The sequence below is a fragment of the Phocoena sinus genome, chromosome 1 (assembly GCF_008692025.1).
Source record: "Phocoena sinus isolate mPhoSin1 chromosome 1, mPhoSin1.pri, whole genome shotgun sequence".
NCBI lineage: Eukaryota > Metazoa > Chordata > Mammalia > Artiodactyla > Phocoenidae > Phocoena > Phocoena sinus.
The window spans coordinates 102,805,219-102,831,188 of NC_045763.1; the positions used below are offsets into that span (position 1 = coordinate 102,805,219).

General features: G+C 46.6%; 1 protein-coding gene across 3 annotated transcripts in view; it reads right to left on the reverse strand.

Moving 5' to 3' along the window:
* The window catches only part of TSPAN2 (tetraspanin 2), a 44,003-nt gene extending 19,582 nt beyond the window's left edge, over positions 1-24,421 (reverse strand). For 2 of the 3 annotated variants that reach the window (XM_032628345.1, XM_032628335.1), the window contains exons 1-2: positions 21,411-21,552; positions 5,608-5,710 (exon numbers count right to left, since the gene is read on the reverse strand). In XM_032628345.1, coding sequence (XP_032484236.1) covers positions 5,608-5,710; positions 21,411-21,479 — 172 coding nt within the window. In that variant the 5' untranslated portion in view covers positions 21,480-21,552. Of the gene's footprint in view, positions 1-5,607; positions 5,711-21,410; positions 21,553-21,731 lie in introns of those variants that run through there. The other variant, XM_032628355.1, reaches the window with a different exon arrangement.
* Between the last annotated feature and the right edge of the window lie 1,549 nt (positions 24,422-25,970).

A 25,970-nucleotide genomic window follows, 5' to 3' on the forward strand; every position in this document is an offset into this window, starting at 1 on the left:
ATGGGAAAATCAGAAGAAATTCTACACGTGGCAAATTTCTTGGGCCTGCTGATTTCAGTTCCAAATCTGGTTGTAATACTCTGCACACCACAAGGCCACTTGTAGCTTCCAAGCATACCTTATCGTTTTTTTTTTTTTTTTTGATCTGGCCCTCAAAACATAGTTGTTGAATGAATGCATTAATCGGCAGTCACATTTTACTTCCAAGATGGTTTCTGTAGAGCCCTCTCGCTCCCGCGGCAGCTTTGTGACAAGTGTATGACCTATTTCTCAATCCCCTATGCTTTCTGAGTCCTATTTCCCTTGAGTTGAAAAAGAGAAAACACTTTGATATTGCATTTTTAGCATTAGTAGCTGGGCCTTGCAATGCCAGTGATCTCCAGGTGACATGCTACCACCAATTTCCTGACAATTTCATCACTTGTCTCTGGTTTCCGATCCTTCTTTTGAAGCTAGAAGCATCATTTCAGTTAACACAGAAAGGAGACAGTGGCATCCTAAAAGCCTTGTCTGCATCAACTCATTTTTAAATGGCTCCCCTTTAAGGACTGGGTAGTGACACGCTCATCAATTTCGGTGGCTTTTTGGCTGTAGATGATTTTACATACCCGCCTAATGACCATTTTTCCTCTGAAAATATTTTTCTCTGCCTCTGTGCAACTTTCCCTCTCTCCCAGCTTGCCCTGGACACACATAATTATATATGTATTTAGAATATTGGATGGGACTTAGTTTATGGGGAAGGTAAGGACTAGGTACTGTGCAGCTGTTAGTTATTGAGTGCTGTCCTAAGAGCTGAACATACATTAGTCATGGAGTCATTCAACACTGAGTAACCACCACCATTCCCAGTGCCTCAGCTGCTCTATGCAGCATCTGTCCTTTGCCCTAGGCAGGCATTATGTCAGGAACCTGCCACCTGGAAGCCTCAGTGCTACCAGTTGGTGTCTCGCCCTGACTACATGGCATCTAAACCACCCTTTTATCTTCCCCTCTTTTACTCTCCCACATCATTGTGCCTCCCGCAGGCTGAGTCCTTCCTCAGCCTGCCCTCACTGCTGTAATGACAGCTGACATTTATTGAGGGCTCATGACACAACAGGTACTGCGCTCAAGCCACGTTCATAGGTTAAATCATCTCATACATCAACGCTATGAGGTATGTAGAAATGGTATTCATATTTCACAGATTAGGAATCTGAGACACGGAGAACTAATTTATGGAAGATTGCATGACTAGTGAGGGGGGAAACTGGAACTGAACCCGGGGTTCTATTCCAAAGTGCACACCCTCACTCCTATGCTGCACTTTCAGAAGGAACTCAGAAGAAGCATGATTTTCTTAGCTAGAAATCTGTGAATTTTGCAATTTACAAATGGCAGGAGGGTTCTTTTCCTTCTTCCTTGAGAAAAGTGCCCGAGGGATCTATCATTGATGATTTCTGGGTTTTCCCTTCAAAGCACATTGGTGGGAGCTAGAAATCCAGGCCTGCCGAACGCGCCTTTAGGTAAGTCCTCTTATTCCTCAGTTTTGTTATGTGTAATATGGCAATAATTATCTATTAAGTTCTTGTAAAAATGCTTTGGAGAAATTGTCTCAACAATGTAAGCTATGGCACGTGTCTGTTCTGCAATTACTAGGAATCTCAGGTACAACTAAAAATTGAGAAGTAAAACAATATTAGCAGAGTGAGTCAGAGTTTTTAAAAACTCAAGCCAGCCCCTCAGCACTCAGCGCTGGAATGCTTTCCTTACACATAACATCCAGCCGCCATCAAAGCCAGGCTCTGCGGCTCTGGATTCACAGGGAGGGACAGCCACAGAAAGCCTGCGATCCCGGAGAGCGAGTGGCTGCAGTCTGTGTGGGCAGCCCCTTCCCCTTCATGGAGAAACCCGATGACGCCCTCGGTCCTCTGCTCACAGACATGACTTCATGTGCTCCAGCTTTCTGAGGGCCGAGGGGATCGCTCCTCACTCTGCCTCCTGGAAAGAAGACCCCTGTGCTGCCTATACCCCTAAGGGGCAGCCCCAGGGACAAGTTGTAACAGGAAAGCAGAGGGGCACATTGGTGGAACTTGGAAGACACTGGGGCCTTCTCCCAAGAGCTCACTGAAGGAGACTAATGTGGAAAGGGTCTGGGAAACACCAAGTCACCCAGCCTTTCTTGCTGCCAGCTCCACGCTTGCCAGGCTCTCCTTTCTCCATGATAGCAACCAGTGGACATGACAGCCTGGGTTGGCCTCCAGGTCTCGACCTGAGCTCTGAGGTCCTTGAGAAGAGGCAGCAGGTGCAGTGTCTGACTACCTGGCTCCCTGGCCTCATTTCCAGCTCCCCTCACAGCTGGATCCTCTCCACGCTGGCCTCTGGCTGTGAAGTCACCTCCAGATCTTTATTATAAGAAGGGACCTTTTCTCCATCACCAAGGAGAAAGACCCAAGGGTCCCAGAGAGGAAAGCATTCCCCTAGAGGCGGCAGTCATCTGCCCAGAAGCAGGGAGCTAGACCACGTGCCTGCCTGAGGTCCCTCTCAGGGAGAGGTGGTATTTCTTTAAGAGTGCTTCAATGGGCCAAGCCTACTCTCCAGGGCTCTTTAACAATGGGGTGATAAGAGTGTAATGGGCTGATTGCTCTGGAAACTATTCTGAAAAGGAAAATACACAGAGCAGTGCACAGTACCCTGTGACATGAAGTGAGATTTTCCAAAAACTGGGCCTGCTTCTTCTTTGAAGTCCTGTTACCTCACACTGTTTGCTATGCAAGTCCATAAAATGGAATCCTGGTGTACTTTTCTTCTCGTTTTATTGCTAGGGAACTGGTGTCTTTCCTATTTGGAAAATTATTTATTGAGGAAAGAAACATCAATTTCTGTAAACATGTATATTGCTCTATTTATATTATAAGAAGTATTTAAAGTGGAAAAAAGGTTCCTGACCTCACAAGGACTTTTTCTTGTTGGCACTCTCCAGAGAGACAGCACAGGGAAACAGAATAAGCACAGGCCTGGGCATTGGCAGACCTGGGGTGCGGGCTGAGCCCCACCCTGAAGGGCTGGAAAACCACGGCTGACTGTCAGCACCCCTCCTCCTCTGCTTCACCCCTGGTCCTCAGTTTCCTTATTCCGTCTAGTGCTAAGACTCTATGATAATCCACTTCTCTGGACTTCAAGCACTGACCGTGAGCATTCTCACCACCAGCCACTCAAGGGTGACTCAGAGAGGGGAGGGAGAACCAAGGGTGGGCAGACCCACGCCACGCCCCAGGCTGCCAAGAACAAGCAGGAAGGATTCAGGCCCTGCTGTGAGGGCTGTTGTTTTCCCCACCCAGAGTTCACTTCCTTTTCTTTTCTATTAGACAAAGAACCTCCTCCACTCTCAGTCCTTGTGGTCTGAGAGGGCTGACTCGCCTCAGTTCCAAGGCAGGTGTGAAGCCCAGGCTTCAGCCAACAAGCCCGTCCCAAGCAGCTGGCCGCGATGACTGGTGTGGGAACGGGCACTGGACCCAAGATTGCCAGTGACAGTGCGACCCAGGACTTTGGTTGGATCAGTTGGAATGAAAGAAGAGTGTACTGTTGCTGAGGTTACCTGGGAGATGGCGCCTGGAGCTGTGGGTGGACGTTTTATCACGTCTAGGGGGAACCTGCCCCAAACTGGAGCCACAGGAAAGCGGAGCTAAGAGGTAGCTACAGACCGCATTCCAATCACATCACTTGTGTCCCTGTGATGAGAACTAATCCTGACTTTTCAGTTATGTGAGTTAAGAAATTTCTGTTTTGCTCTAGACAGTTTGAGTCAAGTTTCTGTGATTTGCAATTAAAAGAGTCCTGACCGATATGTCTATAAATATATGACATTTCTTGCATCTTGGGCTGTTCATGTTGCTTTAGTTTACATTAGGAAATAGGATCAGGAACGTCTGTATAGAACTAGTTTGTTCTCCTATTTAATGCAGGAATCTCCTGTATTGATAAAGGCTCCATTCTGATTTTGGGTTAAATACCAAGGTATCAGAGGGATCACTGTAGAAGTCTGCTCAGCTTCTTTGATTTATCAAGTCATTAGAAAGCTTTTCTTACGTTGGCCCCAAATCTACACCTGTGAAATTGCTATCAGTGCTTTGTTTCTGGAGCAACACAGACAGAGGCTGCCCCCCAGACTGGCTTCCATCTTTCCTTCCGCATACCCGCCCCTCTCTCTAACCGAGCAGGGTCCCTTACCTCAGGTTTCCATCTGAAAACTATGAGTTGTGACTTCTAGGCTTGACTCTGTCTATCATTGATATCTTTTTTGTTTTGATTCCTTTTGTCCCTGAGTTTAACGATGTTTAATAATAATATTTAATAATGCTTAATAAAGTTTCTTGTCTTTCTGTCCCTTTCTTCACAATTCCTACTGCAACCACCATGGGTTATGCCCTTATTTCTTCAGGCCTGACTATATCAATAATCTAGCACCGTCTTTTTCTGTCCTCCTCTCTCATTCCACAATAATCTCTTTAAAATGCAGTGTAGGTCGTTCCCTCCCCCAAACCCTAAATTATCCTTCTATTGTTTATTAAATTAACTGGCCCTGACATTCAAGGCCCTCTATACTTGTCCTCTGTCCCTCCCCGACTTTCCTAATCTTAATTCCTACCATGCCCATATCCTTTACGTTCTGGTAAGAGTCCTCTGCCCAGCCTCGGCTTGCTAATCACTATCCTATAGACACACTGTGTGCCCCAAACCTCTGCAGTCCCTATTCTTCCTTTTCTCTATCGATTATGGTTGGTCTTTCAAACCTAACTCAAATCCTTCTTGCCTCACCAGTTTAGAATGACCCCTGATGCACCAACTGCAAATACCACTAAGTCAGCACTTGGTTACACACCAGTTTCTCATCCCCTACTTATCACATGGTCTCAGAATTGGAGGCTACGTCAGCCTCCAGCTCCTCACCCCTTTCCCACAGTTGGAGGGAGACAGCAACTACCCCTCCCACACTGAGGCCTCTCTCCATGGCAGCCCTCCCTCCGCCCCTCCCTCCTCTCTCCACCCGCCTCCACTCCCCCTTCTCTCTCCCCTCTGCAGTCCCTAGTCACGGAGGGATGAGATTGACCCTTCCACATCTTGAGATGTCTCTCTTCATTTTGAATTATGTGTCTCTCCTAGACAATTTAAAATACAAGATCACAAATACACAAAACCAGACCCTGACTGGGCAAGGGTCCCCCGTCACCCCAGATGGATGAGTGAATAACTGACTTTGTGGTGTGCCCACTCCACTCGGGGGGCAAAGGGGCTTTTCCAATTCTTTGGAAATGAATTGTGGTTACACGCTGGGCTTCTTTTCTTGAAGTGGCTGAAAGAAACACAACAGTTCAGTTCCACCTGGTCTTCCTTGGTTTTAGAAGCAGAGGGATGAACCACGTGTGGGGTGGGCAGGGTAGGGGTGGTAGGGCCCTCTCCTCTCCACTTGGACCACACATCCCTACCCCAGGGCCAGGTGGGCATCTGGGGCTCAGGTGTGCCTCCTTTCTCTCCCTCCATCCCCCGTCCCAGAAGTCCAGGTGCAGGCTCCCCTCGAAGCCGGGGCAGCCCCAGCTAAGGTGGAGGAGAGCTGAAGTCACTCACCTATGTAGAAGTACTCTGGGGAACTGTCCTCCGAAGAGAAATCCTTCATGGTGCCTCCAAACCGAAACCACAGTCCAAAAGCAATGACTGCCGACCCTGCCAGCTGAAAGGTAAACAGCCTGCATTTACAAGGGAGGGGAAAGTGTGCGCAGGACCTGGGAGGCCTGAGGCCCCAGAATCTGAGGGTTGGAGGGGGTCCCCTAAGAAACCAGCCCATCTCCTCTTCACGTTTCTTATAATAGGAGTGGAATGATGTGCTCAAAGCCCCCAGCCCACCCCAGGTCCCTGATGTGATATTAAAACTGGGGTTTCCTGATTGCAAGCCCAGAGTTTCTCCCATTCTGCCAGGCTCCCCCGCGGTTATGGGGCATACACAGCACAGCCCAGGAGGTGTCTCAGAAAGGGTATTCCCACAACAGTCCCCCGGGAAGGTATTTGGTTCCTGCCCTATTGTCCCCTGCTGGGCACTTGGGATTTCCTCACCAACACCACAGTGAGAGGTCACCGAGAGCAAGATGAACTCCGAGACTGGGGGAAACCCACTTTTTTAAATGGGAAGAAAACACGCCAACCTCAGAACCTGCCCACACCTCCTGAGTGTCCAGTGTCCAGTTAGAAAGCCGTTTTAGAGGCATCTAGAAGCTGTCCTAACCCCCAGGCTGCCACTCTCACTGTGCCCCACTGCCTGGGGATGGTTTTGCAGGCAGTGAGGGAAACTGGCCGGGGTTGTTTTGTTTCTTTTTTTTTTTTTTTGGTTGCTATTTTGGGTTTCCATGGAAAGCAAGAAAGGAAAAAGTAATTTTCTGAAAAAGCCTGGTCTGTGTGCTGTGTGGCTCAGGGAGAGGCTGAGTGGCCAGTGCAGGCAGCGGCTGGGCAGGCTGGCGGCTGGTAGAGTCATGGCCCGCTTCCTCTCCGCCACTCGGAGGGCTTTTGTGAGGCTCCGCACCTGAGCTGGAAGCCTTTCCTTCCCAGGACTGTCACAAAGGCCCGCCAGCAGGCTCCAGCCAGGGTCTCCTCTCTCTCCACAAACACCCATCTCGAATTTCATTGTGTCAATCAACAGATGGCCACTGGCACCTTCTGGACTCAAGGCACCACAAGTGAGCAGAGATGTAGAAAGAGTCCCGTGGTTCTGCCAACCCATCCAGTTAGTGTTGGGCTCCCCTAACCCCTCCCCAGACCAACAGTTTAGAGGCTGCCCCCGCCCCAGCAGGGAAGAGTAGACACAGATGCTGGCAAAAGGGGGACAAGCACACAAGTCAGAGAAGTAGAGGTTTAATAAGGAAAAATGATGTCAAAGTCAGGGTCAGACCAGAGCCCTGTTTATACAAGATCCTTCTGTCTGTGGGCTATTTGTAAAGAGCCGGGGCTATCTGTCTGAATATATATGAGGACTTTATCTTTCTTTACCCTCCATCTTCCCAAGGCCCATTCCCTCCGTGGCCGGCTTCTTAAGCAGACCAGCATGACTGCCGCAGGAGGAATTGGAGGGGCAGAGGTCTACCAGCTGGACTCTCTAATGTGGAACAACGAAAAGTTTCCAGTACTTAGAGGAAAGCACTAATTAGATAATGTGAGGAACAGCTAAAGGAACTGGGTTCAACCAGCTTTCAAAGGTTTTGCATTTTTTAAAAGGGTAGCAAGGCGTGGAGAAATATTCCGAGAAGTCATGTTAAAACATTAACAATACTTTTCTTTGACAGGTAAAATTACAGGTGACTTTTCTCTTTTCACGGTACTTTCTAAGGTTTGTGCGTGAAGCATGTATTACTCTTGTAAGTTTAAAAGTGTGATATGGTAGTTTAACTGATCAGTCCAGAAAAAAATGGGGAGAGTTTTCTTGGGCTGTGCTTTAGTTTGGGAGGAAATCGGCTTTGAGGTCATTGCTGTTTCTGGTGCAGGGAAGAGGTCATTGTGAGGTCATTGCTGTTTTCTGATGCCCTTGGGAAAGCCCCATCCTCGGAGTGCTAGGGGCTCCCTGGGACAGATGTGCCCAGCAAAGCCTCACAGGCAGCCCTGCCTACGCCGCCTCTGCAGCAACTCGGTGGAAAGAGTTTCCAAGTACAAAGCAAAAATCTGTTGATGGAGGCGTCAGGCCAAGGCCTGTAATCACCGAGCAGACTGTGGAGGAGGTGACTGGTCCCAGGGACACCCTATCACGAGGCCACATTTTTGGCACCTCTGTACACAAGCTCTAATTTATAGCTGTCTGGGATCATCCTCCCAGACGGAATACATTTGTCCATTTTTGGCACCGATGTGTTTGATTCATAATGGAAAATTAAAAGAGAGGCTGCAATTTAAAGCCAAGGGGCAAAATGAGAAAAACTCTGCGCCTGCTCGTCCACACCCCCCAACCCCAAACCCAGGCTTTCCTCCTGGGTCAAGGAAACTGCGGTGCGGCTGAATGTCATCACTGCGGAGGGAATCCTCCCAGCATGCCGCCGGATCAGGAAAACTGTGGGCGCGGGCCAGGTCAAGCCCGAGGCTGCGCCTGATGACAGCCATCACCGATTTGGAAAGTGGCATCAACAGGGACAATGAAGCCCTTTGGTCCTTTGCAACTCACTGTTCTTTCAAGACTCTTGAAATACTCTGTGTTCACTGGACTTTGGTTGCTCTATCACACACCTGAAATTGCTTGAAAAAAATTCACACCGGGCTTCCCTGGTGGTGCAGTGGTTGAGAGTCCGCCCGCCGATGCAGGGGACACGGGTTCGTACCCCGGTCCGGGAAGATCCCACGTGCCGCGGAGCGGCTGGGCCCGTGAGCCATGGCCACTGAGCCTGCGCGTCCGGAGCCTGTGCTCCGCAACGGGAGAGGCCACAACAGTGAGAGGCCCGCATACCGCAAAAAAAAAAAAAAAAAAAAAAAAAAATTCACACCAAGTCCAGTCTAGTCAGGGGCAAAGTGAGCAACTCTGGTGTCAGTAAGGCCCATTGCTCTGTGCGTCCCATACCCGGGAAGAGAAGTCTCACTGAGCAGCCTCTAGTGCTAAATTTTAACCCTACTAGACCAACCCCCCAGCCCCACCCCATGCCCCCATTCTCAGCCCCTCCTTCGCATTCAGATACAACACTGTACCTCTGGTTGCACCTCAACACTGCAGCCAACATGAGAACAAATAAGGATGGAGAGCCTGCCCCTTCATGTTGCTTTCCTTCTCGTGCCCCTGCCCGTCCTCATCTGCTCTCCTTCCTCCCTGTTTTTCACGGAGGAGGTAACTATGGTCCTGACTGGGTACCGTGTTAAGCATTAGGGAAGCAACGATGAAAAAGACATGAAAAGTCTGACATGGAAGATAATCCTGTAAACTAATAAATGCCACAGGACGCAGGAAGTGCGCTCCACGGAACTGCTTCACTGCCCAGGGATTAGAGCAAAGCGTGATGACCAGCGTGCAGCAGAAGGTGTTCCATTTTGACTTACAGCTTGAAGAATGAGTTAGAAGTGTCGGAGCAGGGAGGGACTGGAGGGAGGAGTGAATGCCAGGCAGAGGGAACAGTGTGGGTAAGGGCTGCGCTGCCTTTCACGGAACCCTGTGCTGGGGAGAGAGAGGAATCTGGGGGAGGTCAGAGTCTGGGGCTTGAAACAGGAGTTAGGGCACACGGCTCACAGCTTGTACTAAGCTTGCTACCGTTGTGGAAGGTCCATGGCAGGGCCTTGAGGAGAGGGGAGGTGGGAGCCCTCATTCTGATGGGGGCAATGAGCAGCACGAGTGCTGCCGGATGCCAGACACGATGAGAAGCCAAAGGTAACAACCTGAGTGGTTGAAGGCCAGAGGGGGGATGTTAGGGGCTGGACGCGGTGATCGGCGAGGACCATGATGGATCCACTCTACCAACTAAAGAACTTTGCCGAGGGCTACTCTGCATCCGTGACTAGTACCAATCCCTATGCCTTTGGAACAATTACCATTAGAAATACTGTTTTTCCAGGGGTGGACTTTTTCATACAACAGCATGAGTAGGGCTTTGATGCTAATCATTTAATAAACATTTGCTGAGCATCTGTCGTGAGCCAGGAGGCAAGGATTCATAGATAAGGAAGATCCAGTTCCTTCTCCAAAGGATCTCAGGGGCTAGTGGAGAAACTGATCCCACCTCTGTGGCCCAAGAGGGACTCTAACAATGCAGGTCAGAGAACCAGCCCCTGAGAAGACTCCAAATGTCATCATTCTTTGCATCACCGTTTCTCTTCTGTGCACCAATTGTGCATTAAGCACTCAGAGAATGTGATGCAACAGGATTTTGAGGGCAAAAGTGTGTACACTATGTAAAAGGAAGAGAGAAGTAAAATAGAAAAGGAAGATAGAAATGAAAGGAATAGACGATGACATTAGATCGGGGATTACCTGGTACGATTACATTATGCATTTTCATGGACAAGTCATTTCAGTAGCTAACCATATTCCAAAGAGTCTGCAGGACAAAGTTGCAAATTGTAAGCATATGTCCATGGAGAAGACTGTATGTGTTCTAAAACTAAAGCAGCAGAAAAGAGGACTACAGACCCAACTGGAAAACTTTTAAAGCAAAGTGGATGAACAAAAAGTTTCCTTTAAGTAATGCCTATCTGCCAGAAAACAAGTCATTTAACATGAAGCAAAGCTTGTTATTGGATTTCAATTTTATTGTGCTGTATTTATTTCCACTTTCCTGGGATTGCTGCTGAAATGTTCTATCTTGAGGACATATTCTTTTACTTAAAAAAATTTTTTTTTCATGAATCACAAATGTGGTTCTTAGGAAGGCACCAGATTGGAGGGAGGGTAGTGCTGAGATACAAAAATGTGAAGATCACTCCCCAGGCCTGGGTCCTTCATTCTTCTCAGCTCCCCCCACCTCCACCCCTTGCCTCCAGCAGAAGGTAGCCCACCCTGATCACAAAGAGCGAATACATGCTACTCTGCTATCTGATGGCTAAACCCACCAGAAAGCTCCCTTTCTGGGTAAAAAGCATCACTTAGGGATGTTCTCAGGCAGCTCATGTGCTTTTCCCTAGATAGGAGACCCAGTTAATTATCCTCAGAAGCTCTAGCCACACAGTTTCAGTTCCTTCTCCCACTTGGGGACCCTGCTCTTGCTATTTCCTTAGCTTACAAAGTTCTCCTCTGCTCCCCTCCACCTGACTCACACCCACTCACAGCTGTCAGCTCTCATGTCACTTCCTCTGCGAAGCCTAGCCTAGCCTAGGTGTGTGTCTTCCTCCATGTCTCATATAACCACTTCTGTTTAAATATTTCTGTAATTAAAAAAGAAAAATTAAGTCCTGAGCTATGTGAGGGAAGGGGCAGGGTTTATATTGCTGTGTCCCAAGCACCTACCCCTCTGCCTTGCACAGCCACCTCCCAACAGACATCTGTTAAATGAATGCATGGAGGGCCTTCACAAAGGTACAATTTAGGCTGTGCTGTTGACTGAATTGTGCTCCCCGCCACAATTCATGCATGCGTTGAAGCCCTAACCCTCAATGTGATGGTATTTCAAGGTGGGGCCTTTGGGAGGTGATTAGGATTAGATGAGGTCATGAGGGTGGGGCTCCCAAGATGGGATTCCCTCATAAGAGACACCAGAGAGTGCTTTCTGCCACGTAGGACACGGGGAGAAGGCAGCTGTCTGCAAGCCAGGAAGAAAGCTTTCACCAGGAACTGAATTAGCTGATACCTTGATCTTGATTTTCCAGGCTTCAGGACTGTGAGAAATAAATTCCTGTTGTTTAAGCCACCCAATCTATAGTTGTTTTTTTTTTTTTATGGCGACTTGACCTAAGACAGGCTGATAGAAGCAATTGTGAACAAACTCCTTCACAACCCTCCAAGGGAATACTTCCCAAAGTACTGATTTCAAATTCATCTGCACCTGGGAAACACTGTGTAGACACCTCAGATGGCACTGTGTGAATACACTGTTGAATACACTCAGCAAAACACTTTCCCACAGAAAAACAAAACAAAACTAGAGAAGGTAGTATCAGTTCTGTGTTTTCCAAGCCTGCAGGGATGTGTGCCATGCATCAGGCACGGACACAAAGAATAAATCTATACATGCCTTTTATAGGCAGGACATATGAATACTTAATGTAATCATGGCAACACACACACACACACACACACACACACACACACACACAAAATGCACTTGAATGAAAAAATAGACAAAATGAATTCCGTATTTCTGCTCCTCCAGGGTGAACACCATGTACATACATACCCAACTCTTTTGCAATTCTATTCTTTGGGATGACGTCACACAAAGAGGAAAATGACACTTCAATCCTAGAAATGTCATTAAAAGCTTTTAAGCTAATACTTGCTCTTGGTGGCAATTCTCACCCCAGATGGAATCATGTAATGAACACTCACAATTCTTGATCTGATTGCAAATCACATTATGATACCATAAGGGTAATGGGAGCTTCATCCTTTTAGCAGGCAAAAGTCGGAAGCACATTTGCTCTAGAAGATGATACTAATTTTCTCAAAGAGGTAAGCCAGCTCCCAAGATTTTCATCCAATTATGCAGTGAAAGCAAGGCAAGGATTGAGATGGCACTTTCTCAAAATCAAGGATTTTGTCAGAAGAAACACAAGAGCCAAATGCCATATGACATCCAGGTGAAACCACCTCTGAGGAAGCTTGCTGCCCTTGCCTCAACATCAGGACCAGGTGAGGTGGAATTGGGAGGCAGGACTATGGTAGCATATGATGAGACGGCTGCTAGGTTGGAAATGCATGGCTGTCAGTCTGGAAACGCACTGGTTAGTTGCCAGTGTTTCTGATTTCCCCTATTATTTTCCTCACAACAATTTCATAAGAACAAGCTTATGCTAAGAAATTCCTGAAAGACTTCCTTCAGGTAAGGATATATTTTAAAAATCAATGCTTAATTCTCTGCACTAATGGATGGGTTCTGCAATTCAAACCACAATAGAGCAGGAGTGTTCTATGCATCTCCAGAAAGATAATTGAGCTACATATTTGTCCTAATTATACCTTCTGTTGTTTGTTTAGGTTGTTATAGTTAACTCGTGTGGATCAATTGACATTGCTGGGGGGTGGGGGTGGGGGATAGTACAAAAGTGCTGGGGGGATACTAAGGTCAGGGGAAGGAAACTGAGCCAGGATGAAACGCTTGCTCTCAATGATAAAGCAGATAAATATAGATGTGGAATGTGTATGTATTTATTCAGTGGTTGTACACAATGCCTTTTTCTAAAGAGATACAGGGAAAAGGAGAGATCAGTAAGAATAAGGAGAAAGATGATGGCTGTATAGTTTTCTTCATACAGTAAAAACAAATGCCACAGGCTACTGGCTAATGATTCCACTGTGCAGACGGCTGTATCAAATGAAGATCAAATACAACTAAAGTAAAATCCAATCCACCAAGTTATCAAAGTGACTTAAAGCCAGTGTCTGTCTTACCTGACCGGGGGGGACGAGCTCCAGGAGGACAATAATGGTCTTTTCTATGTCTCTGAACTTCCTCCTGGCAGCATCCAGCTGGCTCTTATCCCAGGCTTGCCCTCTGAGTAAACACGACTTTGAGGGCTACCCTGAATTCTATGGACATCTCAGCTATATTGAGCTTTTACATAAGCAAAGATGGAATATTAAACAATATTTATTTTACAGCTTAATATTTTTCAAGGTAGTTTGAGAGAACTACTCTTGAGCAGATAAACAGGATTTTTGAATATCAATCAATAATAATGACCTTCACCCGGTTTTAGTTGCTACAGACAGACAATGGGAGAAAAGAATGTTTCAGGTAAAACTCAGGTTAGATTGGAACAAGCCAAAACACTTTGTTTATTCAAAAGTTAGCTTGAATGGAATCCTGAAAGTCTTGTATTCTAGAGAGAATTTTTCTTAACAGCAATTTGACCAGAAATCATTTGGGGTCAGAGAGGCAGGCAGCACTGGGCCACTTACAGGGGACTAGATGGGTACAGGGAGCACAGGGAGACCACATGGGCTTCCTGGATGAGTGGCAGCAGCTTCCAGGCCCCACACCTGCCCCACTGGGGGGCTCTGTTGTCCCTGCCTAATTCCTTTGCCCCAGTTTATAAGCTGGCTCTTTCCCAGTCACCATTACAATGGGGAGGACAGGGCTTGGCACACACCTTGGAACATTCCCCAACTGCTCTTGTAGAAAATTTTACCTCTTCTGAGTATTAATAATGATGCTCTTGGACAGGATAGTAACAAAAACAATCCATATGTATACGCTGTGTTGTCGAGGAGTTATAGCAGATAAAAACAGGGGGTTCTAGGCATCCTGGGTTTGAATCAGGCTCTGCCACTTTGTAGTCCTGTGATCTCGGGCAAGTCCCTTAACCTCACTAACCTTCAGCTTCCTCAGCTGCAACGTGGGGGTAATAATAGTGCCTCCCTAAGAGATTAAATGAGTTCACCTTACACTCTTAGAACCACTCAGAACTGTGATTGCCCAGCACTTATTGTTATTATGGTGGTAGACTCACTAATGTTATATTCAAACTGAAAACTTAATCCTACTCAAGATAGGAAACACCATGGCCATGATTCTAATGATTTAGTCCTCGGCTGCCTTCCTCTACTAATTTTTATTTTAGCACTACACTCTTTCCATGACAGCTGGGATTCCCTTGAGTTTCTAAACCTCTATACTAGGTATGTCGGTCCTGCTTTCCAGAAAGTATGTTCCCCCTCTCTCTTTAGTTTTAGTTTTTATAAGACCCAATAAGAGAAAAACAGGAAAAGATGACTTATGAGAGAAAGAATAACTATATTTAGGCTAGAGCTATCCAAAAGAACTTTCTCCAGTGATGTAAATATAAATGTTCTCTGTCTGTGCTGTCCAATACTGCAGCCACTAGCCACCCATGGTCACTGAGCACTTGAGATGTGGCTAGTGCAACTTAGAAGCTGAATATTCAATTCCTTTTAATACAGATTAATTTAAATGTGAAAAGCCACATGTGGCTAGTAGCACAGCCGCCATATTGGAGAGTGCAGGTCTGGAATTCACATGCTCATCAGAGCTTCAATCTTCTCTTCTTGTCAGTCTGTAGACTTGGAGTGGTTAAGAGGACAGTTTCTGGGGCCACGCACAGAAACCCAGCTCTGCCACTGGCCAGCTCTGAGGCCTCGGACAAGGCTCTTAAACTCTCTGTACCTCTGTTTCCTTATATACAAACTAGGGGTGACAATAGCTGCTATTTCAGAAGGTCATTGTGAGGATTAAGGAAGTTAATATACAAAATGTGCATGGGAAAGCAGCCAGCACGTACCTTCCATTTATATAATGCTTAATATTCTTCTTCAAGTTTTTGCTACTGAAATTAATTTTAAACACTGTCTCTTGATACATACCCTTTCTCAATTCCCATCTTGCTTTTCATCCGCCTTAAACCAATCAGGGGTGTTCTCAGCCTTTCTCTTCTTTCTCCCACATGCCAGAGCGTTATGCACCTCTTTGCACCCGCATTTCTGGAATGCATCAAGACAATCCAACACTGGATATAATCTCCCCGGCCATAAACTTCATGTTTTCTAAGCCAGTAGCATTTATTATACCTTATATTCCATGTGCCCTCATAAATGTGTACAGTGAAAAGAACACAGGGTTTAAAGTCCGAAGACCAGGGTGTGAATCTTGGCTTTGCTCCTCCCTAACTCTTGGACCCCAGACATACTGTGCTTGCCTCTCGGCTTTCACATCAGTAGAACGGGGATTACATTACTTCATGGGGTTGTTGTTGATTCATGATCAAATGGGATAATGTATGTAAGAGCATTTTTAACCCAAAGCATCATAGGAATGTTAGTTTTGTCCCTAATTAAATCCAAAGAGGATGAAAAAAGCAAGCCAAGGTAACCCCTATTCGTCCGTATCATGTGCTCTTAGCCCATCTGGTCGTCCCATCTTATGGGCTTCTTTCTCAATTCCTTCTCCTTAATTCCTTCGCAAGCATGACATGACGGTTAGTATAGTGTCACTTACTTTAGAAGAACAGCCCTGTTGTGATATTAACTGTCAGTGTTAAGGTGGGGAATGGAAGTTATGTTCTCTTTTGTCACACATGATTGGAGACCCAAAGATACTACATATTCTGGAATAACACAGTGAAGCATAATGGGCAATGGACAGGTGGCCTCCTGGTAACTGTAGAAACCAACAAGTCTCAGTGTAAAAGAAAATTCTTAGAAGAATAACGGTAAAGTGGTAAATGGGATTAAGAGAACCGCCACAAGGAAGCCAGGTGAGCAGGCCTAAAGGAAGGGCACTCCCTGCCCCATTCAGAAATGAGAGCCACCAGTGGATCTTTGACCTCTTAAGGCCACATCTAAACCGATGCTTCTCAAAGTGTGTTCCCTGGACCAGCAGCATGACCAGCATCTGGGGGCTTCTTAGAAATGCAGACCTACCAAATCAGAAGAGATATTTGAACAAGATTCCCAGGTGATGTGTATTCATGTTCAAGTTTGAGAGGTACTGATCACCAAAGGTTTTCCTATTTCTACCCCCTGGCCTCCCCTTGGTAGCACAGAAGCAGGGCGGGGAACAAACAAACAGCTCCAGCGCTAGGGTCTCTTAGCCAGAGCTGTGCCAGTGACTGCCGAAGCTATTCTAGGTGCTGAGAGATGGAAGAAGAAGGATACCAGCACAGCACACTCCCTGCCCCGAGGAGCAAAGACATTAAAGAGACAGTAAACTATACTCAAAGGCACAAAGGAGCACCAAATAAAGGTCTTTTGAGTGCCTCAAGATCAAGGACTGTGTCTTAACCATTTCTGAATGCCCAGCATTTGGTAGGGTGCTGGGCACAGAGTTGGTGGTAAGCACATACCTGCTGAGTGACTAACTGCAGAGGAAAGAACCTCTCCTTTTGACTTCAGGCCTTTGATAAGCTACAAGACTCTTGCCACTTTGCTTGGTTGGTTGGACTTAGGACACCTGTTTCCTACTTCTCCTTACCTTTATGAATCTCTTGGATTCTAGATTCCACTTTCCCACTTGTTTTCTAGTGTTTAAATATGACTACCAGTAATATATATCTGTGTTACTGAATATTTACTATCTCATGTACCATACTTAATACTCTACATATATTTACTCTTTTATCTGCACCAAGGTCATACACTGATGTTGATACCTGATTATGTCCATTATATAGATGAGAAAATGGAGGCTCAAAGAGGTTAAACAGCTTACTAACCAAGCACCCCTGGTTAGTAAATACTATGGCCAGGAATAAACCCAGGAAGTGAGATGCCAGTATCCACCTTCCAGGCTTTGAATTCGTGGATATGAATTGCCACGCTGCCTAGACCTGGCCGAGGTCTACCAGACTCCTGGAACCATAGCTCTGGCTTCTGCAGGCCGGCTCCTATCATAGAGTCCTGCCCCTCCCAGCACCACTGGGCCCCTCTTATCCAAAATAGGGGAGGCTGCCACTCTCTCCCCACCTTGACAGAAATCAGAAATGGAGACTATCCAACGACAGGGCCAAGGAAATTCCTATCTGCCTTCTGGGGTGGTCTAGCTTTTGGGTGGACCCCATAGAATACTTTCTTCAGGTATTTTTTTAAACAAGTCTTTCTGACAGGTGGTAGCTCTGGAGCTACAGTTTGAAATGAATTTGGGAAAGAGGAGTAGACAAGTCAGACATCTCGTAAGCCCACGAGACACGGTCTTTCCTAAAAGCACCTGTTAGGCATCACCAAGTGAAACTCCAGAGCTGCATTAATAACAGTGAGAAGGAAAGGAGAGCAACTTCAAACAAGCCATATTTGGCATCTGACTCTCAACGACGAACGGTCCTGCTTCCTGTTGGTCAGCGACCCTGAGCAGCTCACACAGCACAACGATGGGAAAACGCCGAGTACACAACAACAAACCAAGGAATAAACAGAGCCCAGGTTTTTTTCTTTTTTCTTTAAACCAACACACGTGGCTTGGTAGATTGTGGTGTTTTATTTATATCACTATGCAACGGAGGAGGAAAAAAAAAAAAGGTGATCGCAGTGAAAGGCATGGGACCATGCCATGCTATCTGACTGTAATGTCTGAATTTAGACATGACAGATATTGGGAGGGGTTTCATGTTAGACATCAGCCATGATAAGAGAAATTAATTTAGTGGTGCTTGGGGCCAGGCTTTACTTTTGTTTTGTTAAAATTCAATGGTGAGCACAGTCAGCAGCCCTGGGCCGGGGAGTGCTCTGCTGGCTCTGGCAGGCTCTAGCTGAATGTTTATAAAACCAGGAGCACAGCCTAGGGAAACTTCACCCAGCTGCCAGAAGGAGGTTGTGAATCGATTTGCAGATCACAAAACATACCCCACCCAGCCTCTGCGTCTGCCTTCTGGTGAGTTCCTGACAGGAAAGGAAGTGCTGTCACCCAGGGGGACCCCAGACCTCAGAAGGACAGGCACGCAAGCATCTAAGAGTGTGTAAATAGAATGCCTGAAGTCATGGCGAACGCCTGTCCTTCCAGGAAAACTGTCCCCTGCCCTCTCCCCCTTCCCCAAACTTCCCACAAACCCTCTAACCAGGAAAAAAAACAACTTCCAAAACTAGGGTGGGGCTTTCCTGGAATCAGGTTCCCTCAGTTACAGTGAAGGTACACATCTAGACAATTTATCCCAAACAATCGCTTTCCTCTGAATCATTAGGAGCCTGTTTCAGGTCGCCCCTTTCCCTTTGGTTGTACAGTTATAGACATGGGAGAGCTGTCTGTGACTGCTGCTGGTCCCTGGTCCCCATTCCCCACAGAAGTGAGAGTGAGGAAGGCCCCATATTCTCCTCCTGGGCCCAATCTGTACAAAGAACAAACCGACAGGGAATGAGCAGGAAGAGACAGGCTCAGTCCTGCAGATAAAGTTGACAATTGATTACCTTTGCAAATCGGGAAGGCCATTTGTATCCAGTTCCTAATCTATTCCTAATGGAATAGATTCATCCATTCTTTCTACAGATGTTTATGGAATGCCTTCTATAAGCTGGGTACTATTAGGCGCTGGAGATATATCCCTGAACAAGACGGAAAAAGATTCCTGCTCTCAGAGTATTCTAAGTCCTAGTGGGGAAAATCCACAAGTACAAACTGAGAAGCCAGTGTGTAGTTATCCTAAAGCAAAGACAAGCTGTAAGTTACTTGGCAAAGATATACACTATTCCCCGATATTAAGGGACTCTGGGGAAAGAGCGCTAACTTTTATTAAATGCTTTCTATGTGCCAGGCACTTAATAATAAAAGTAATAATTTAAAAAATTTGAGCACTTACTACATATTGGGCTCACAGGAAGGTGAAGTCAGATACTTTACATATTTCCTTTGAATCCTCTCAACAACTCTTTTACCTCAATTGTTCAGCTGAGAAAACAGGGCTAGAAGTAAAGACGACTTGCTCAAGCACACTCTGCTTGCGATCTCTGCACTTGAGCCTGATCCTTTTGTCAGCTGGTGGTCACACTCACCCTTGCTCTGTTCCTCTGCCCGTGGGTGGTATGTCACCCCCCTCACCCTTGTCCACCTCCATCCTACCAGTCCTTCAAGCTTCAGCTTAAAGGTCCCCGGGACAACTGTCCCAACTCCTCACTATTGCTGGGAACTCCTTAATTAGGTCGGATATATAAAAGGTCACGCCTAACCCCAGTGGCTAATACATGATAGGTACTCTAACATTGCTTTGTTTCTACTTCCCTTCCTTCCTGTGTTTAGAGTCAGAGGTGTGAAATTTGTCACTTGATTATATGCTGTCGTTTTTAATTTATAAATTATATATATATATACTTTTGTCAATATAAATTATGTATATTTATTTATATTTACATATATAAGCTATTTTTCCTGTTCTTGTGCATTGATTCTTTAACAGAGTGGTTCTCAAACTTGAGCAAGCATAAGCATTTCCTGGACTTGTTTAAATAGATTGCTGGGTCCCTCCTCCAGAATTTCTGATTCAGCAGGCCTGTGATGGGGCTGAGAATGTGCGTCTCTGACAAGTTCCCAGGAGGTGCTGATGCTACTGGCCCAGGACTCACACTTTGAGAACCAGTGGTTAACTACATGTACCACAGTGCTTAGGAGCATGAAGGCTGAGTCTGAGTCCCACCTCTGCCACTCATTAGCTGTGTGACCTTGGGCAAGTGGACCTATTTGAGCCTCAGTTTTTCCTTATTTGTAGGAATGGGGAGAATAATAGTATGCACCTCAGGATTGTTGTGAGGGTTAAGTTAATAATGAATGCAGTGTGCATAGCACTGTCCCTTACACACTGAAAATGCTCAATAAATGTTGCCTATTATCTCTGCACAGGCTGGCACAGCATCAGGCACTAAACAAGCACTGCACCCGGCCTAAGAATTCCTTCTCAGACTTCGATAAAACCTCTTTTGAATTTGTAAGCAGTGAGAGTGAAGAGTGTCACTAAAGCATGACATTTATAATTAACAGCTTTTGAAATTAAGCCAGACTATTAAAAAGCACAACATAAAGGGCCTTTAGAAATGCCCTTCCCGATAGTATGCTGGATGTAAATGCCCAAGTGTACAAAAGCCATGTGTATTTTTAAAATTCAGGGCTGTCTGTGGGGTACCTCCTTCACACCTTCCCCTGTTGCAGGATGCTGAGGATGGCAACTTGACCTCTGAGAGCTTGGAATTGCTGGAGTCACCCAGGCATCTGGGCTAATGGGTTGGCAGACACAAGCAGAGACCATCCTTCAATAATTAATTAGTTGGAGTCACGGGAAAACAAACTCCCCAGAGCAGATAAGACAAACAGCAACCTCCTTTATCCTAGTTATTTTAAAGCACCCAGCCCCCTTGCTGCTCCCTCCCAGCTCTAAGATACTTCTTCACCCAATGCAAGATCTGTGTTTTCCTTCAGGGTCTGTCTGAGCAGTTATAGTGACTGACATTCCCTTGAGGAAGCCCAAGAGGAAATGTGCAGACAAGACAATTTTCAGACCTTGTCTCCCAGTCCTTCAGGGCCTGAGGCAGAATATCCAGGAATCTAGGGATGGTCTAGCCCTAATCTTGTCCCAGTAATACAGGAGACAAGGGTCATGGCCCTATCAGCCGGTGAACCACTAATCCTGGGAATGTTGTTCATTCAATGCAAAGTTGAATGAGATCATCTCTGGGAGCAGTAGGATTTAGCAAAGGCTTTGAGCTGGGGTTTGTGGGGAGGTGCTGCTGTCCCTTGGAAGCCCCTCCCTTCCGCCCATTCCCTCACAGAAGAGCACCACCGCCTCCTTCCATCCAGCGGTACCCTCCCCTAATGCCCAGAAAAAGGCTGAACCCCCACCAATACCACTTCCACTGCTACCCCCAATTTCCTACACAAGCCCGCCACAGCCAGGTGATGTCTCTGCACACTCCGGATGGGGCACCACCTCTGGCAGTCCCGGCGCCCTGGCGGGCCCCTGCTCCAGCGGAAAGACAGAGCGAGAAGGGGGTGTGTGCGCAGAGAAGCTGGTGGCCCCGCACCTGGTGTTACCAGACTCCAGATGAAAACCGAGGCAGAGAGGTTCCTCAAAGGGAAGAGCCGCACGGGGTCTCCCCCCTTTTCACCATTTCTCATTGCTCAATCTCTCTCTCTGTCGGTTCTCTCCCCCTCCATCTTTCCCTCCCTCCCCCCTCCCCACCCCGCCCGCTTTGTCTGCCTTTTTCTTACCTCCGTCTTTTTGAACACCCTGCCTTCAGGAGCCCGGCTCGGACGCCGCAGCGGTCAGCTCCCCGGGGACCCCTGCCCAGTGTCCCCGCCCAGCCCCCTCCCCTGCCCGGCCCTCTCCGCTCCGGGTCTCACCCAGAAGAGCAGGTTGAAGCCGAGCAGCAGGTACTTGATGCACCGCAGGGCCCCGCCGAAGCGCCCCATGCTGCGGCCCCGGCGGCGGGATCCCGAGTCCCCAGGCCCGGGCTCGGAGCTCCGGCAGTGCCGGGGGCCGGCGGGGAGGGGGCGGAGCGCGAGGGGCCTTGGGCGGGGCCTGCGGGGGGGGCGGGGGGCGGGGCTGGAGCCGGCACAGGGTGAGAGAGGGCCGGGGAGGACCCCGAGCCAAGAGGCTGGCGATGGGTGGGAGCGCCGCTGGGTGGGGGTCGAGCGGCCAGAAGGAGCAGGTACCCCGCTCACCTCCGGAACGAGAGGCCGCCTCCTTCCCTCCCCAGGCCGGGCGACGCGCCCCGCAGGCACCCTTCTCGCGGTGGTTATCGGAGCATCTGCGAAGAAGGAGCGTCCACTGGGGACCCGAGACTCATTTAATCAGAGCTCTGTGCAGAGACTCATTTGAGGCCTGCGGTGATGGTTGAGAATAAGGACACGGCCCTGGTGGCTATGGAAACTAGGAAGATGGCCTCGGGTAGAAGAGATAAGTAGGACCCAAAGCCGCCCAGAAGCTGGCAGTACCCATCGCGGGACACCCGGCCCGCGGCACCCGGTCCCAGGTTGTGATTCCTCAGCCCCTTGCGAGCGCACAGGCCACGGAAGCAGCTTCTAGGGGACCCTCCCTCGGCCCCTTCCGCGCGACTCCAACTCTTACCTTAATAGGCAAGAACTGGGAGAAGAAGGCGTGGGATGCGGCTTCCCTGCGCCCAGAAGACTGCGACCCATCCTGCTCGGCCTGGCCATTGGAGGGGAGTCAGACACTCCGGGTCCTGCTGTATTCGACTGATGCGAGAGCTTGGAAAGGAATCCAGATCCTCGGGGATTATTGTGATGTGGAAATGGGAGCAAAGGGGGGAAGGTTTTGTTTCGCTTTATTTTATTAAGTTAGGGGTCTGGTGGGGAAACCAGGCTCCCACTCCGAATGACTAAGTGTCTGCAACATGTGGTGCCAGGCAGTACGGGGGCGACAAGAAAGTGTAAAATCCAGGGAGCCTATGCATTAATTCAGTAAAACTTTAAGTGCCCGTTATAGGCCAGGAATAGTAGCAAGCCCCAGGGACTCGACAACGAGGAGACAGCCAGGCCTGCTGCAACTGGCTCTGGTGGTAGAGACAGATCTATGAGCAAATTATAGCAAGGTGAGGATGTGGGGCAAGGTTCTGGTAAGCACCGCCTGCCCTCTTGGCACTGGGCAGGGAAGGCTTTGCTGAGGACAGTGGGCCTGAGCGAGTCCTGAACGAGTCTGAGCAGAAGGGAAGAGCAGACGGGGCCACAGGTGCCAAAGCACAGGGCTGGAGAAGCCAGGGGCTCCTGGGGGGCCTGTGAGAAGGGGAGCAGCCCAAGTGGAGCAGAGGGAGGTGAGTGGAGAAGGTGCTAGGGAACAGCTTTCAGTCAGCTCACAAAAGTGCCAAGCTGTCCTGGGGCCTCAGTTTCCTCATCTGCAACATGGAGATACTAGTATATACCTCGTGGAGTTGTGCAGGTTAATGAGTTAATATTTGTAAAGTACCTAGAACAGTGTCTGGCACAGAGTAAGTAAGTACAATATAAGGGTTAGCTATTACTGTGTTGTACTCTACCAGTCAGTTTCTACCATGTTGCCGTCTTTACCATCTGTGTCTTTGGACACTTGTTTGAATATCTCATGAATTTTAACTTATGAAAATGAAGAGAAGACAGAAAAATGAATGTGTGGATTCTGGTAATAAGTATAAGCCCCAAATAGTGAAATAGAGGCAGAGATGGAAGTCATTAGGAATGCAGAAAGAGGCACATCTTTAGTTTCAGTCAAACACTTATTGTCCTCTCTGATCTATCAAAAAAGAAAAGAACTAAAGAATAGTGTCTCGTACATGGTAGGCGTTCAGTAAATCTCTGAACTAAATGAACGACAATGCTATGATACTTTAAATATATTGTTGAACTTTATGTCTCTAAGACAAAATACATTCTCGACCCTCTAGGAACAGAACCCCTATTATATATCTATTATTCTTTCACACTACAATTTTAGCACACATGCATTAGAGACAGAGGGTTGCCTGCCTAACGTAACAGATATAGATTTTGAGTGTAGACTTCCCCAGCCACCCACCCTCCAACAAAGCTGTGCCTTAGAGGAGCTGACCCTTGACGGGACTAGAACATCCTAACTGATAACACGTGTTCAAGAGTACATCATTATATGAAAGTAGGAGACTACATTAAATTAAATAAGGAAGTTAGCCTTTAAACTAGACATTATGCAAAGCCAGAGACAGGAGCTAAAGCAGGGCGTCGTAAGATGGTTAGATTTCTATTTTTAGTCAAATTGGGCCTGCATGGAGGATGCTTTGAAGTTAAGGCTTGAGACTAATTAAGAGACTACTATTGCAGTTCAGGTAAGAAATGAGAACGTGAACCAAGACAGTGGCAATGGGTTTAGGAAGGAGGCTCAGATTTCAGAGGTATTCAAAAGCTTGATGAAAGATCAAGACAGATTGGATATAGGGATAGGAGGGGAAAGAGAGGAAAGGATGACTCCTGGGTTTCTTACTTGGGTGAGTAACTAGGCAGATCATGGAACCATTAACACAGATAGAGCTTATAGACGATGGAGCAGGTTTTGGGGAGAATGTTACAGATACTGTAGGTGGGCTCACCTGTCACCCAATCCTATGTCCAATTTAGAGGATAGGAAGGTTAAGTACTTGCTTCCTGGTATCCTTTGCAGGTAGGGGTGGTAGTAGGACACAGTTCTGATTAATGGGATTTATGTGGAAGTCTGTTGGGAGGTTTCTGGAAAACGTGAAACTGTCTTGGTAAATGGTTCAGTTGTGGGACTTCCCTGGTGGTGCAGTGGTTAAGAATCTGCCTGCCAATGCAGGGGACACAGGTTTGAGCAATCGTCCAGGAAGATCCCACATGCTGCAGAGCAACTAAGGCTGTGTGCCACAACTACTGAGCCTGCACTCTAGAACCCGCGAGCTACAACTACTGAGCTCACGCGCCACAGCCACTGAAGTCCATGAGCCTAGAGCCCGTGCTCCACAACAAGAAAAACCACCGCAATGAGAAGCCCATGCACTGCAATGAAGGGTGGACCCTGCTCGCCGCGACTAGAGAAAGCCTGTGTGCATCAATGAAGACCCAACGCAGCCAAAAATAATAAATAAATAAATTTATTTATTTAAAAAAAAAGATTCAATTGTCACTGGCATTGCTTCCTTCCCTTTTTTCCTGTCTTGAACTCAGGCATGATGCCTAGAGCTGTAGAACATTTTGTGACTATGAGGAAAGGCCAAGAGAATTGCAGACCTGCCAGCCAGGATATCATTGAACTGCTGAACCAACACCAGCAGGCACCTATCTCCAGGTTTCTTGTTATGTAGGAAAAATAACCCTCATTTTGTTTGACACTTATATTCTGTTACTTTTAGCTGATGATATTTTAACTGACATGTGAAGACAATAAATGCATGTTTATATCTGTTGAGTTTTAAATGTGATGGGAAATCCAGATAATGTGTCCAGGAGACAAATGGAAATATGGTTGAGATTCTGGAGAGAGGTTTGGACTGTAAGTTTAAGATTCATAAGCAAATGTTGATAATAGAAACCAGTGGTCTCCAAACTTTTGCTCACATGTTCCCTAAAAGAATTATGAAAAAATATATTCTCCCTTGCACATTTCCCCCAATATTTTATTATGAATATTTTCAGGCATACAAAAAAGTTGAAAGAATTGAGCAGTGAACACCATATGCTCACCACCTAGATTCTACTATAGCTGATTCACTTTGTTATAAAGCAGAAACTAACACACCATTGTAAAGCAATTATACTCCAATAAAGATGTTATAAAAAATATTCCAATCAGAAATTTTATCATGATTTACAAGAATCAATATCTAGTGATGTATAACATTTTTGTATATTTCTATTTTTGTGACATACTGTCGGTAAGGCATATGTCAGTCAAGCACACCCATATGTAACTTATTTCCAGTTTATTAAAAGTCATATAATTCTATCTGCATCCTCAAATTACCCTTAAGGCATTTTAGTAGCATAGTACACCCAAAAATGTAATATACCAGCATTTTTACTCATAACAATTCAGATTTAATATTATACTTTATCAGATTCAATCTTCAGTTTGTATTATTGCAGATATTATTCTAATTTAAGAAATAAGCTGCATTTAAAATTTTAAAATTCACACCAACTGTCATCTCCGTTTAGCAAATGTCTGTTTACGTCAAAGAATATAGAAAGCCTTCTTCAAGTAGCCCTTATTGTGAAAATCATAGTTTTTTGGAACTACAACAAATAGTTTGAATTAATAAAAACGTTTGAACTTAAAAAATTTTTTTTTACTTTAGTTACATTACTTACCTCTTCATCTGTCCATTTGTCAGCCTACCTTATTTTTTATGCATTTCCAGATGAATTTTAGACAATACATTTTACCCCTAAACTCTTCAGAATGAATAACAGTAACTAGAG